The 14,047-nt window shown below is 32.7% G+C and overlaps 1 protein-coding gene across 1 annotated transcript in view; it reads right to left on the bottom strand.

Moving 5' to 3' along the window:
* Nucleotides 1–14,047, bottom strand: part of Capza2 (capping actin protein of muscle Z-line subunit alpha 2) — a 30,301-nt gene that overhangs the window by 7,508 nt on the left and 8,746 nt on the right. Inside the window, exons 2-7 of the mRNA XM_042695880.1 lie at nt 13,587–13,650; nt 11,940–11,991; nt 8,239–8,302; nt 5,563–5,769; nt 3,386–3,465; nt 285–363 (exon numbers count right to left, since the gene is read on the bottom strand). Of these exons, the coding sequence (XP_042551814.1) occupies nt 285–363; nt 3,386–3,465; nt 5,563–5,769; nt 8,239–8,302; nt 11,940–11,991; nt 13,587–13,650 (546 nt within the window). The remainder of the gene's footprint in view (nt 1–284; nt 364–3,385; nt 3,466–5,562; nt 5,770–8,238; nt 8,303–11,939; nt 11,992–13,586; nt 13,651–14,047) is intronic.

Genomic DNA, 14,047 nt, shown 5'->3' with positions numbered 1-14,047 from the left:
AAAAATCAGATACTTATGAACAAATTATGAGAAGAGCAAATGGTAACATCTAATTTTAGCTGTGTTTTAGAATCTGTCAACTATCTTTGCAGATTTCTGATGATTAGGGAACAAAATGCAATGTTACTTAACATGTGAAACAGCACTATTTGTTTTTCCCTTTGCCCTAAAACAAGTCTGGACATAAAAGAATATTGTGTACTATGAAAATATAAGCTTATAAATTAGCTGTTTCTTTGTTAAGAAACCATGTAGAGATCATAAGCAAATTCCTTATTACATACCTGAATTTTCAAGATGCCAACCACTTGAGTGCTTGAAGGACTGACTGTAAACTTCCATTCTGACCTCCAACGACCATTCCTTAAAAATAAAAACAGCAGCTGTAAATAAGGTAGGGAAAATAATTTGAATCAATATTAATTTTCAAATTTAAATTTTATGCTATAGTATAAGGGAATGTGAGAAAGCAATGCTGGACACTGATTTTTTTAACCATCAAAATATTCAAAAGAATCAAAAGATTAAGTTCAGTTATGAGACATAGTTAATCTTCACTCTGCTAATAAGAAAACACCAGAGGCTAGGTACTGGTGGCTCATGCTTATAATCTTATCTATTCAGGATGCTGAGGTCTGAGGATCACGGTTCAAAGCCAGCCTGGGCAAGTCTATGAGACTATTAACCACCAGAAAACCAAAAGTGGTGCTGTAGCTCAAAGTGGTAAGAAGGCAAGCTTTGAGTAAAAGAGCTCAGGAACAGCATCCAGGCCCTGAGTTCAATCCCTACGACTGACAAAAACAAAAAAAGAAAATACCTGAATAATGGGTATAATATGAGAATCCTAAAGTTGCTAACCTTCACATCTAAATCATGTAAAATACTTCTTGAAGAAAAATGTTAAGCTATTTCTTTAAGTTAAAAATAGTGTCTATCAAAAGTAGCTTAATATTTAATAATAAACTGAGTAATGTTTAGATTATGGTGATTTTTTAATCAATACAAAACAGCTTAACAAAATAGAGCAGTTTAGCAAAGAGGTTTAAAATATAATTTTACTGTTATTATTAAGGTGTTGTACAGAGGGGTTACCATATCACAATTCAGGTAATAAGTACACTTCCTTTTGGACAATGTTACTCCTTCCAATTTCCCTGAATTTTCCACTATTATCCCTGATCACAAGATACACAATTTTATAAATTGCTAGAAAATGTTATACAATACTCTTTAGTAGGTTTTGATCTCTACAAATGAAGTTACCAATTTTAGGATTAAGTTTACATATAGGAGGTACCAATTTCCAAAATGATTTTGATACATGATATATACTCATGGTTGGAAATTGAGAAATTAAAAACAAGAGGCATAATTTGGGACTGGGGTTACCTAGTATGGATTTAATCCCCAGAAAAATAAATATTTTTTAAAATTATATATAGCAATCTTATTTTTGAGCAACCCATCCAAAAATATTCTAAAAGCAGCTTGGCTGGGGTGGGGGCGGGGGGACAACAATTTAAGTCTATATGCTTTTTTTAATGAGTCCAAAATAAATTATCTTTTATTTAAATATTAATAACAAGACACTAGCAATTTTAAATATATATTATATATATATTGTCAGCTATGACAAGATAAATATGTCACCACTGATTGTGAAAAGAAGAAAAAAATTGTGGTACCAATCTGAGAACTGTATCTAAAGATTCCTCCAAATACCCCTTTATCAATGGAGTAAATGCCAGATGTCCTACTCTGTAACAATATTCTGTTAGTCTTTTATTAACTCTCTAATTGTAAATATACATTCTTTCAACCAACATATTAAGTCCCTAATACTACTGAGACATGGAGGAAACTAGAGACCAAGAAGAGAAGGTTTTCAAATCAGTTTAAAACGTACCTACAACTAGTCTCTAAGTTTTGTTCTACCTATATAGTTTAGGTAAACTGAAATACATTTCTTTGTATCAAAACATTTAGATTTGACTGAGATCCTTGTGCTAATAACTATCACTCTGGAAATTCATGTACCTTTATCTTTTTCCGAAAGTGAAGATCATTTTTAACTTCAATGATGGTGGTTTAGAAAACAATACTATTATGTAAAGTGAAATAATGAGACTAGAAAACGACATTTTATTTTATAGGTTAAAGTTCAAAGGAGTTATGTTTTTTGAAAACTAATTTGTAGTTTATTATAACATCAATTTTTCCTTTAGTAGTTAAATCCAAGATTGATTTTTATGATATTTTCATAAATTAGTAACTTTGCAAAAATTTATTATTTTAAAATTCTGATAGATTCATGCTACAAAATTTTGGCGATAAACAGAGAAACTATGTTAATGTTAAGTCAATAAAGTACATGTGCATGCCAGAATCTTTAGGAAACTACTACTTGTCATTAAAGCACATGCCTAAATACAAAATGTTTTTCCTTCAGTGATGATGGATTGGCATTTCTCCAGATATTCTTGATTAACCTTGTAACACTTCATTTACTTCCTTTTTTTTTGGGTTCGGTCATGGGGCTTGAACTCTGGGCCTGGGCACTGTCCCTCAGCTCTTCAGCTCAAGGCTAGAGCTCTACCACTTGAGCAACAGTGCCACTTCCGGCTTTTTTCTTTTTGCTTATGTGGTGCTGAGGAATCAAACCCAGGGCCTCATGCATGCAAGGCAAGCGCTCTACCACTGAGCCACCTTCCCAGCCCTCATTTATTTCTGAGATAGTTAAACAGTAGAGCAATCTTGAGCCACAGTCCAAATTGGTCTGGTAGAGTACAGAATTCTGAAATTTGTCTTCAAGAGCACCAACAGCTAATATGACTAATGAGAGAAAGACTAATAGATAACAAGCAGTATTTCAGAAAGTCTTATGTAACAATAAAAAGCAAGTATTTGCCAAACATTTTTACAAGGCATGATTATAATTTTACTTTTTTACAATGACCAAACAATTTCTATAAAAACATCTATTTCAGAGCCCCATGTTCACAAAGAATTATCATTCTTTGCTTGAAATTTGTCTCTGTCCTCTCTGACATAAATTTCATTTAAGTACACTCCCTTCTCAGAATGAGCATATGGGTCTGCCAACTGGTCGGCTTGCATGCACACATGCTCCCTTAGGTTGTTGCCTGCTAGTCTCCAAAAAACAAGATTTTCTCCTACACTCTTTTCACTGAATGCTACCCTTTAATGGTTAGGTTGATTATGAAACATACTTTTCATATATCAAAAGGCTGAAGTTTTCAATTATTGTTCATGTTGCTCTTAATCAATTACACACAAACAAGTTATAGTCCCAAACATGAAAGCAAGTATTACAAAACATATAAACAATGTCCAATTTTCTCAATACATAAAACTTTTAACTTACCAAAAATTTTTTGCTTGGAACTGATGGCTTTCTATACATGCGATAATGGTTTGTTGTCCATCTATTTTTTTACCATACACCTTTATTGGTAAAGAATATAAGCACAAGAATAAATTTAGGAACATAAAATGCTCAATTTTAAACACCTATAAAATACTGAAAATCTGTACATCAGAAACACATAATTGAATACAAAGTGGATCCACATTCCAAAAAGTAACTAGACAAATTCTCAAAGATGCACACTCAACCATAATCTGTAGAGCCCACAATTTATAAAGAAAATTTGTTGAATAAAAATAGATAACTATAAATAATGACAAATATCCTAGATATATCATGCATTCATTCTTTTTTTTTTTTTTGGATCCAGTCATGGGGTCTGAACTCTGGGCCTGGGTGCTGACCCTCAGCTCTTCAGCTCAAGGCTAGCACTCTACCACTTGAGCCATAGCACCACTTCCGGCTTTTTTCTTTTTGCTTATGTGGTGCTGAGGAATCGAGCCCAGGGCCTCAGGCATGCAAGGCAATCGCTCTACCACTGAGCCACCTTCCCAGCCCTCATGCATTCATTCTAAACACAGGTATCATAAGAAAAGTGAATGGTTTATTTTAAACATACAGATACCAATTAGGTTGTTTTAAATAAAAATGGAAGTGGTTATTATTAGTGATTATTTTGTTGACTTTTACATTCTTTAAGGTTATGATTTCTCAAAGTCACTGAAAAAAGTACTGAGGTGGTGCTAGTAACTCATGTTTATAATCCCACTTGAGAGGCTAAAGTTGGGAGATTCATGGTTCAAGGTCAGCCTGGGCAGAAAAAAATATCTACAAAAATGGAAGAAGCTGAGTGTGGTGTCACAAAATTGACAATGTAGCTACTATAGAAAATGTGAAAGAGAAGAATCACAGTCCAGTGACAGCATGGCAAAAAGCAAGATATTATCTCAAAACAAAACAAGTACAAAAAAAGGGTAGAGACATGGGTCAGCAGTAAAGCATCTGCTGAGCAAGCTCAAGGATCTGAGTTTAAATTCTAGTACTTTCAAAAACAAGTGCTGAGATAATTATGAGAAAGTTAAATTATAACTGAGAAAGGCCATTAAGAAAATGATTGTGTGATGTTACACTTGCCTTCTGCTTTAAAATTAGTAATTTTGTGCCTTTCAATTTTCCATTAATAAACAACCTCTTATTCTTACTGAGATTTTCTTCCAAAATAATCCTATTCAAGTTATAACTAAAAGATTAGTTACATTGTTATATTTCTTAAATAATTATTGAAATGTTACTTAGATAATCATATGAATTTTCCAAGCCAAGAAATTTCTGAGAAAGAAATGGGATCCTACTGTTCATAATTAGAGAAAAGAAAGGCACAAACTATCATGTATGTCAGCAGCAATTGGGGCAAGGATTTGTAAGACTAGTTCAAATGTTTTGCAGTGAGAATCTTGAATCTGAGAGATTCAATCTCCAATTAATGAGCAAAAAAGCTGTACTAGAAGCATGGTTAAAGATTAGAGCTCCAGCCACGAGTGGAAAACTCTGAATTAACCCCAAGTTCAAGACTCAGTATTAGCGTGTGTGCTCCATGTACCCACCCCACACACAAAGTAACTAAATAAATTAATAAACAAGTATGACTCTTCTAATTCTTTTTGAATTTAGTAAGAAGAAATTTGATTTATACCTAAGATCTTGAGTATGAAAGTAAATAATCTCCTCATACCGTCTAATCCTATGTAGTCGATTCTTATTTGGATTTAATTCAAGGTACAATTAATTTTCTATTTCTGGACATGACAATATATTGTTTAATTTTCTAGAAAAAAAACTTTGCCACCTCTTTAGGAGTATTTGCCTCAGGAAAAACAAGTTAAAAAAAAAAAAACGAACCAGCTTTATTAGTTACTAGTTCTGTGTATTACTGAATGTTTTGAGAAATTATAAAACTGTCATTGTTACGTAAGACACAAAAGAAGCCAGGCATTGGTGGCTTACACCTAAAATCTCAACTCCTAAGGAGGCTGAGATGTGAAAATGGCAGTTCTAAACCAACCAACCAGACAATCTGTGTAAGACTATTTCTTTCTAATTAACCATCAAAAAGCCTTTTCCCCCACAAAGACACAAGAGACAAAAAACTAACAGCTAACCAGTGATGAACTTACAGTGCAGACCCCATTTGGGTAATGTTCTTTTACATAAGCTCGCAGAGCGGTTTCTACTGAAGTTCTCCATGATTCAATTGCATTTTCTGCTTCATAAGGTCTTGGATCAGTTGCTTCCTTTCTTAAGTGATCAAATTTGAAGCAGATTCTGTTTTTTGGATCCAAAAACTTTCCATTTCCCAAGTCACCATGTTCTGTTATCAATACCTTCAAGGATGGAATAAGGAAATAAGTATTTAAACCAATACTGACACAAATTAATATATATTCACTTTTTCATTGAAAACTACATAAGAATTTTATTCTAAGCATCTTTTATAGTTTAAATTTCAATCCTGTTTCACATAGTTTTCTTATACAGCATGTGTAGACTCTAAGGTCATCTTACATTTGACACTGTACACATTTTTCATACATCAATTTATATCTGACTTTACACTGATTGTTAAGCATCCTCCTCACTATTTTTATTCTTTCTTTTCACATTTTTCTTGGTTACTTCAAGCATGTTTTTTCAAATAAAATCTTATGAAAATACTAACTTAAAAAATCATTAGAACTCCAATTCAAATTCTAAATTATCAATTTTTCAATAATTTAAGTTTCTATCTAAAATGAATGAAACTCAATGTAGCTTTCCACTGTTTCATCTTATTTTGTTAAATGAAGATAACCAAAATTTTCTTCATGATTCTATGCTTTTTCTTATGAAGCTTATTTCTAGATTAACATATTATAGTTACCATTATTTTAAATAAAATTCCCTACACCGTCCTTTCAATATTTCACTTATTCTAGTGAGAGTAAGTACTCTAGTTTTAGGTGCTCACTTGATGCAGCAGTAAAAAGCTAGCTAGTGAGTTTGTGTACAGTTTTTACCTTAAATTCAGCCATTTCCCCAAACTTACTTAAGCCTATTCGCTTGTGGTTTATGTTTTGTTTTGTTTTTGTTGTCAGTGCTGGGAGCTTCAACTCAGGGCCTTGGAACTCTCCCTGAGCTTTTTAGTTCAAAGCTACTGCTCTACTACTTGAGCCACAGCTCCACTTCCAGCTTTTGGTCATTAATCAGAGATAAGGGTCTCATGGACTTTCCTGCTCAAGCAGGAATCCACATTCAAACCACATTCTCAGGTTTCAGCCTCCTGGGTAGCAAGGATTACAGGCATGAGCTAATGGCATCCAGTTAAGTCTAGCTGCTTTTTTGAGGTTGGAGATTAAATATTTCTGGAGTGTCTTGGTATTCCTAAGTACTTTAGACAGTTACTACCAAAGAAATTTCTGTCTTTTTGCTAAGATTTATAAATTCTCATCTTATTTGCTACACTTTAATCTATGATAATTAAGGAACCAAACCTGTAATTTTAAATGAAATTGTTTTACTCTTTGTAACTCATGATACTTATTATTAGTTTGGTAAACAATTAAATTTAATAGGTTTATTTCACCTCTAGTTTTACTAAGGGCTTTTTTTTAAGGGTTGTTTTTTTATTTTTTAAATGAGAAATAGCAGCTGGGTTGTTCAAATCCATTTCTCATTGATATTTAAATGATATTAGACTTTTCTCTTTATTGGTAATATGAAAGACCAATAAAAATGCCTGATAAAGGATCATTCCTATAGTACTCTGAAAAATTCTGTTTATAGTCTTGGTAAATGAACTTTTTGATAGTTTTGGATCCTATTTGTTAATATCTCACTTTAAGTTTTTTTAAACCTATAGTTATATATGAAGTTAGGATGCAGTTCACTATATTATCGTTTTAGATGTAAGTATTAAAATTATGCTAAACTGATAAAATGATTTTTGAAGCTAGTTAACATTTAAGAAAAACATTGTCTCTTAAGCTAGCAAATTTTCTCTCAAGGATTTATTCCAAGAAAACAACTATCAGTGTGAACAGTTACAAAGATAATACAGTTTATAATAGTAACAGGAAATCTCTAGAGAAAGAAAATGAATTTAATAAAGGAATATAATGAAATGCTATGCTATATAGATACATATCCATATATAACTTCGTTATAGTAATTATGTTTATATATATTATATATACTATGGTATCTACTTAAACTTAAATTCTCCCTTTAGTTATCTTTCATCTACTGTAAAAATAATAAATGAATAAGATCAGTTCTTTCCTCATACTTTTATATACATTATACTTCACATAATCATGACTGGAACTAATACAACCACTATTCAATTATTAATAACAGTAAATCAAAAAATAAAAGCTATAGCTCTTTTGTGGCCTTTCTTGGCTTAGTAATTCTAACTTGTACTTTGGGAAAAAAGATTTAATTATTGCTAAATTCTAGTGTACTCACGTAAGAATTGTAGAATTCCAGAACAATGAAATTATGATCTAAATCTCACTAATATATTCTAGATTTTGGGTTAATTTAGGACTGATACTTTTTCCTGTAAAACACAATTAAGTAAATGTAAAGCAACTATTTTCTAAAATCCTAAATTACATCCGAGTCTTCCTAAAAGGCACTTTCTGCTAATATTATCAGTATTAAAAGAAATTAAATTTTCAGTTACTTTGCCAGTAAGTAGCTATGACTGAAATATTTATTTTTAAGCATTCCTCTGCACAATTCTGTAGGATATCTTACTTGACATGAACAATACAAAGAGTTGACAGGCTTTGTGTTCACATGAAACATACCTGATCTTCATAACCTTCAATTTTTACTGGTGTAAACTGGTCCAAATTATACTGTGCAAATGCACTAAAAAAAAAAAAAAGGTAAATTATTTAAAATAATATTGAATGCTTCTACAAAATGATCATTTACCTGTTAAAAAATCTCTTCCTGCATTGTACATGGCTAGATTAATAAAATTACAAATCTCGGTTACTATCTCATACTAACTACTGCTATATTAGATATAAGTATTATAAACTTTGATCAGCCAAGCTCTGGTGGCTCAAGCCACATAGCTAGCTACTCAGGAGGCTGTTATCTGAGAATCGCAGTTCAAAGTCGGCCCAGGCAGGAAAGTCCGTGAGACTCTTATCACCAATTAACCACTAGAAAACTGGAATGATGCTGTGGATCAAAGTGGTATAGCTCTAGCCTTGAGCAGAGGAGTTCAGGGACGGCGCCCAGGCTCTGAATTCAAGCCTCACGGCTGACAAAAGAAAAAAACTGATCAATGATATGAATATCAGTGCTTCTGTGCTTATCAAAATAAAATAGGTCAGTAAATTTAATTGGCCTCTCACTAAAGACCCTGAAAGTAAACATTATCTGTAAAATACATGTCCAATTATTTGTCCAATTTTGTGGTTTACATACTTTAATAGACCAGAGAATACACTAAGTGCTATAAAATGACCAAATTCTATAATCAAGAGATAATGGATAAATATAACACAAAGCAGAAATTACCACTAAAAGACTTAATAAAACACTGTACACGTGTGTGCACACACACGCGCACACACGCGCACACACACACACACACATTTTAAATATTATATTTGGTTAAAACAAGATTAAACAGAGAAGAGACCTGGAGCAATTTCACAATGGATGTAATATTAAGAAATAAGCCTGGATAACTAGATGGGCTCTGGTCTTGTAGAAATTGAAATAATTGAATATTTCCAATGGAACTGGCCATGTTCAGGGTTTTATGACCATAGATGGCCTTGTTGATGGAATTAATTATTTGGAGGCAACAGTGTCACAGAAAATTTTTTGAAAAGAGACACAGAAATGATTCTAAAGATGAATTTAGCAGTAACTCATATAATAAATTGTGCACTGGAGCAACTAGAGGTAGAAAATGCAGTGCTGCTGCTGTCAATGTCCACTTTATCACTACAGAAAGAAAGCAGTGATGACATGGACTCATGCATAAGCCTTCCATATCCTGATATGAATGAATAATAATGTATGACATGCCAACTAATTATGATATATGGGACTAAGAAACTCTACAGTATGGAAAATTATCTAAAAATGACACAAAGGTCATACTCTATTCTATGAAATCTGTAACACAGGAAATTACCTCCACTTAATAGAAAAGACATTGGAATTATCTCTAAGTTTAATCTATTTAAAAGGTTTTTTAAGGTTACTTTGGTTGGCAAATGTCTTCTGAATCTTCAACTATTAGCTCCAGTCTCTTCAGAAAGGAAAGTTCAGTTGAGCAAAGAATTAGTGATGAGTTAACAGGAGACTACTAAATGTAAAAATAGCAAGGTAGAGTTAAATTACTACCTGTCAAATTCCTGACACTGCATGTTCAAAAAAGGAGGGAGAAGGGAGTAAAGAAGCACAGGGAAGGTGAAGGGGGAAAGTGATATTCACTTCTGATTTTTAAAAATTCATTAAAACTATAATTTTCCTAAAAATAGCTTCAAAGTAGCCAGGCACCAAGTAGCTTTAACTAATTTATCTGAAAAATGTTTGTAACCTAAAATTTAGAATTTAGTATTCATTTTTCTAATAAAAGCTAAATTTAAATAATAAATACTTAAATAGTAATTTGGTTCCAGAATGAGCCAAATCCTTTTTATTGACCTTATCATCAAGACCTATTTACCTCTAACCCTTAAAAGAAGAATAGAAAGCTCTTAAAGGAAACAGCAAGTATGAATAGGTAATATGTTAAATTAAATGTTTAAAGTAAGCTAAAAGCTACTATGCAGTAAAATAAGATAGTCACTAACCCAGGAGTCAAAGTATCTGGGTTTTGTTGCTACACTATCATTAGCTACTATGGACTCACTCATCTTATCTAGAAGACTTCCAAAGTCTCTTCCATTCAGAAAACTCACTCCATACACCTACTTGACATTTACTCATCTACCCTTCCATCTCTTCAAGTATTTACTGAGGTCTTAGTGGTACATGATAAGCATTCTACTAGACACAGTATAATAGCCTCCCTGTACTTGTAGAGTTCTGTGGCCCAATGACTCAATTCTTTTCTCTGTTAAATTATATTTGTTCAGTTTTTTGGGGGGGTGGGGTTCTTGAGACAAGGTATCATCAAGCAGGTCTCAAAGTTATAATCCTTCCATCCTAGTCTCTCAAGTGCTGGGATTACAGACATGTACATTCACAGCTGGCTACTTAATCATCCATCATTCTTCATATCACACTGGACACTTTCCCCATGCTTGGCTTAGTTTTGTCACATCATTTTTCTTATTCAGTATTTAAATCTTAGTTTATCATTTAAACAGCTAAAAAATTATTTCTAAATAGAAACTAAAATTTTCTTGCTTTGGGCTCTGCATGCCTTAAGTATATTTTACTATATTTTATTTCATATAGCCTGGTATCCAACATACCTGACTTTCCATTGGAAAATTCCTAAGAGGCTTATTTATCTTCACAGTGAACTTTGGCTTTCTTTTTTGTCTGTTCAATCAAAGGGTATTTCTATTTCAAAGTATTCTGGATTTGATAGTACCCACCCTTTGGTAAGATTAATTTTACTCAAAATACTGAATTTGTACTCTTTAAAAAAGATGCCCCATTAGAACCATTCTAATAGAATAGCCCTATTTTTTCCCTATAAAAAGAAAAGAGATGAAGCAACAGGGAAACATTTCCAGAGAAATGCACTGAAATACAATCTGAATGACTTTACGATGCTTTCTACACTTACGTTATACAACTTGTGTACAGCTTTAGTGAAAAACCATCTTTGCTTTTTCTTTTCTTTTCTTTTTTTTTTTCAAATTTTTGTTTTGTCAGCTGGGGGTCTTGAACTCTGGGCTGGGGCATAGTCCCTTAACTCTTCAGCTCAAGGTGAGCACTCTACTACTACAGGCTTGATCCACAGGCACCCGGCTGCTTTTTCTTTTTTGTTGATACTGGGGTTTGTACTCTAATCCTGCTATTTATTATAGGTGCTCTTACCTCTGGGCCATGCTTCTATTCCTCACGTTTATCTATTATTTTTGAGATAGAGTCATTGTTTCCTTCCTGGGCATGTACATGTGTGCTAGGTTTCCCTGTAACTAGGATAACAGATGCTTATCACTACACCCATCTCTTTGTTGAGAAGGGGGTCTGATTACTTTATCTCCCTAGGCTGACCTTGAACCACAATCCAACAAGCTCAGCCTAAATAGCTAACATTACAAGTATAAGCCACAAACCTGGTTTCATTAGTTGAGTTTAGACATTAATATATATGTAAATATATACACACAGGTGTATATAAATATACATACGTGCATATATATACATACAAACGTACATACATGTGTTTGTGTGTGTAAAGAGAAAGAAGAGAGTGAGTGAGCATAAATTATAGTTGATATAGAAACACATCTAAGGGGTTAGTGCTTAAATTCCACTTTTCTCTCATTTTAGTTATGCTATATAAAATACTTACTGGGCTGCTCCTTCCCTGAGAAGATTATCATTATTAAGCAATAACCGAACATCTGCAAAATAAATGTTTTCTATATTATTATTATTTTCTATGTTTGAAGGATGTAAAGAATAATTGCTTCAGTCATGTGTTAGCATATCCACTCCAGAACAAAATAAAAAATTACCACCCTGATGATGACCAAAATATCCACAAATACACACAATGCTTTATTTTTTTCTTTTCTTTTTGGTGTCAGTCCTAGGCTCAAGAGTCTAGGAACTATACCTGTTTTGCTCAGCCCTGATTGCTCTACCACTTGAGCTATAACTCTATTTCCCACTTTTTCATGGTTAAGTGAACTTTCCTTCCCAGGCTGGTTTCAAATTACAATCCTCAAATCTCAGCCTCCTGAGTAGCTAGGATTATAGGCACGAGTCACCAGCACCTGGCTACCATAGTAATTTTGTTTTGTAATAAAAGATTTTTTTGTTAGGAAACAGAAGACAAAATTATATAGAAATACATTCCATTCTGTACCCTAATATTTGATATAGGCAGACCAGTATCTCCAAAGAAAGAAATAATTAATATACACATATAGCTAAGTGAGATGTAAAGATAGGACTTTGCCTACTGGCAAAACAATCATTAGTTTCAGATGAGTCTGTTCTAAAGAAAAAGTGGTTAAGTAAGTTTGTGACTGAGTCTATACACAGGCATTTTGGTAACACATTGATAGTAACTGCAGTAAGTTATTATAACTACTCAAGAAAAGTTCTATGAAAAGGGCTCTACAGCTGCTTTCTTGGCAAATATTTCAATTCTGTCATCCCCACTGCTGAAGAGCAGCTTTACAGCCAACAAGACACTGTACTGCAGTGAAGAAATCTGGACTAAGGGTTAATAATTGTAAAAATGCTTGCCAATGAGGTCTAAAGAATGGCATACTGTGAAATGATTTATAAAATATAATTTAATACCAAATCTTCTAAACATAAATGTCTACCCCTCAGGAAAAAAATTTAAATGTACTACAAAATTCCAAAAAAATAAACCGAAAAACTATTTAACTATTTAAATGTTCTATTGATAAAGTGTCTACTATAAGTGATCAATTCCTTATTTAAATAAAACAATTTACAGCAAAGTTCAAGTTATGTTCTCAGAATGTTACACTGTTTAGTAACTAGAATAAAATTAATATTGAGTTAACCCATTGTAACATAATTATCACACATAGCATGAATACACTAAACCCACACTGACAAATATTTTCCCTGTAATTCAGAACATGTGTACTGTCTTTAGCATATTTAGGTGCTTATGGTTTTTCTGTTCGTTTTTTTTTGCTGGTCCTGGGACTTGAAATTAGGGTCTGGGCTCTGTCCCTGAGCCTCTCAGTGTTCAAGGCTAACTCTCTACCATTTGAGCCACAGTGTCACCTCTGGCTTTTCTGAGTAGTTTACTGGAGATAAAAGTCTCATGGACATTCCTGCCTGGCTGGGCTTTGAACTAAGATCCTCAGATCTCAGCCTCCTGAGTAGCCAGGATTACAATCATGAGCCACTAGCATCTGGCTGGGTGGTTATATTTAAAAAACAAAAAACAATAAAATCAATTTAAAAAAAAGTGATACATCAGTGAGCCTTGGTATTAAATACTCACCATTAAAAACTTCATTAAATTCTCCAGGAGGGGCATGAATGATGAACTTTGCTGCTATACGGACCTGAAACAGAAATGATGATATAAAACATTACATAACTTACATCTTTGCTAATAACAAAAAAATGTACAAAATTATACAATTTTCAAGTTGTACTAAGAATTAAGATTTTAAAAACAATGACATTTCATTACCCAAATACCTTTAAGTTTCCTATTACTTTTAATCATTGAGAATCACAAAACAAGGTTGGATATAAATTATATACACAATATATGGCATATATACAACATATATTACATATATAATAATAATAAGAATCCAAAGCTGTCTACAAATAAACATTTTCCTATTTCTTTTAAGCCAAAATGAAAAACTTAACAAAAATTGGTGTGAAGTAAGATGCATTTAGGTATGTTAAAGAAAACTGATAATACATATTTAGAAAGCCACAAATTAG

Source organism: Dipodomys spectabilis, unplaced genomic scaffold, assembly GCF_019054845.1.
Source record: "Dipodomys spectabilis isolate Male_0828 unplaced genomic scaffold, ASM1905484v1 ptg000197l, whole genome shotgun sequence".
NCBI lineage: Eukaryota > Metazoa > Chordata > Mammalia > Rodentia > Heteromyidae > Dipodomys > Dipodomys spectabilis.
The sequence above is the reverse complement of the archived record's forward strand: the minus strand, read 5'-3'. Positions and strand labels throughout refer to the sequence as shown.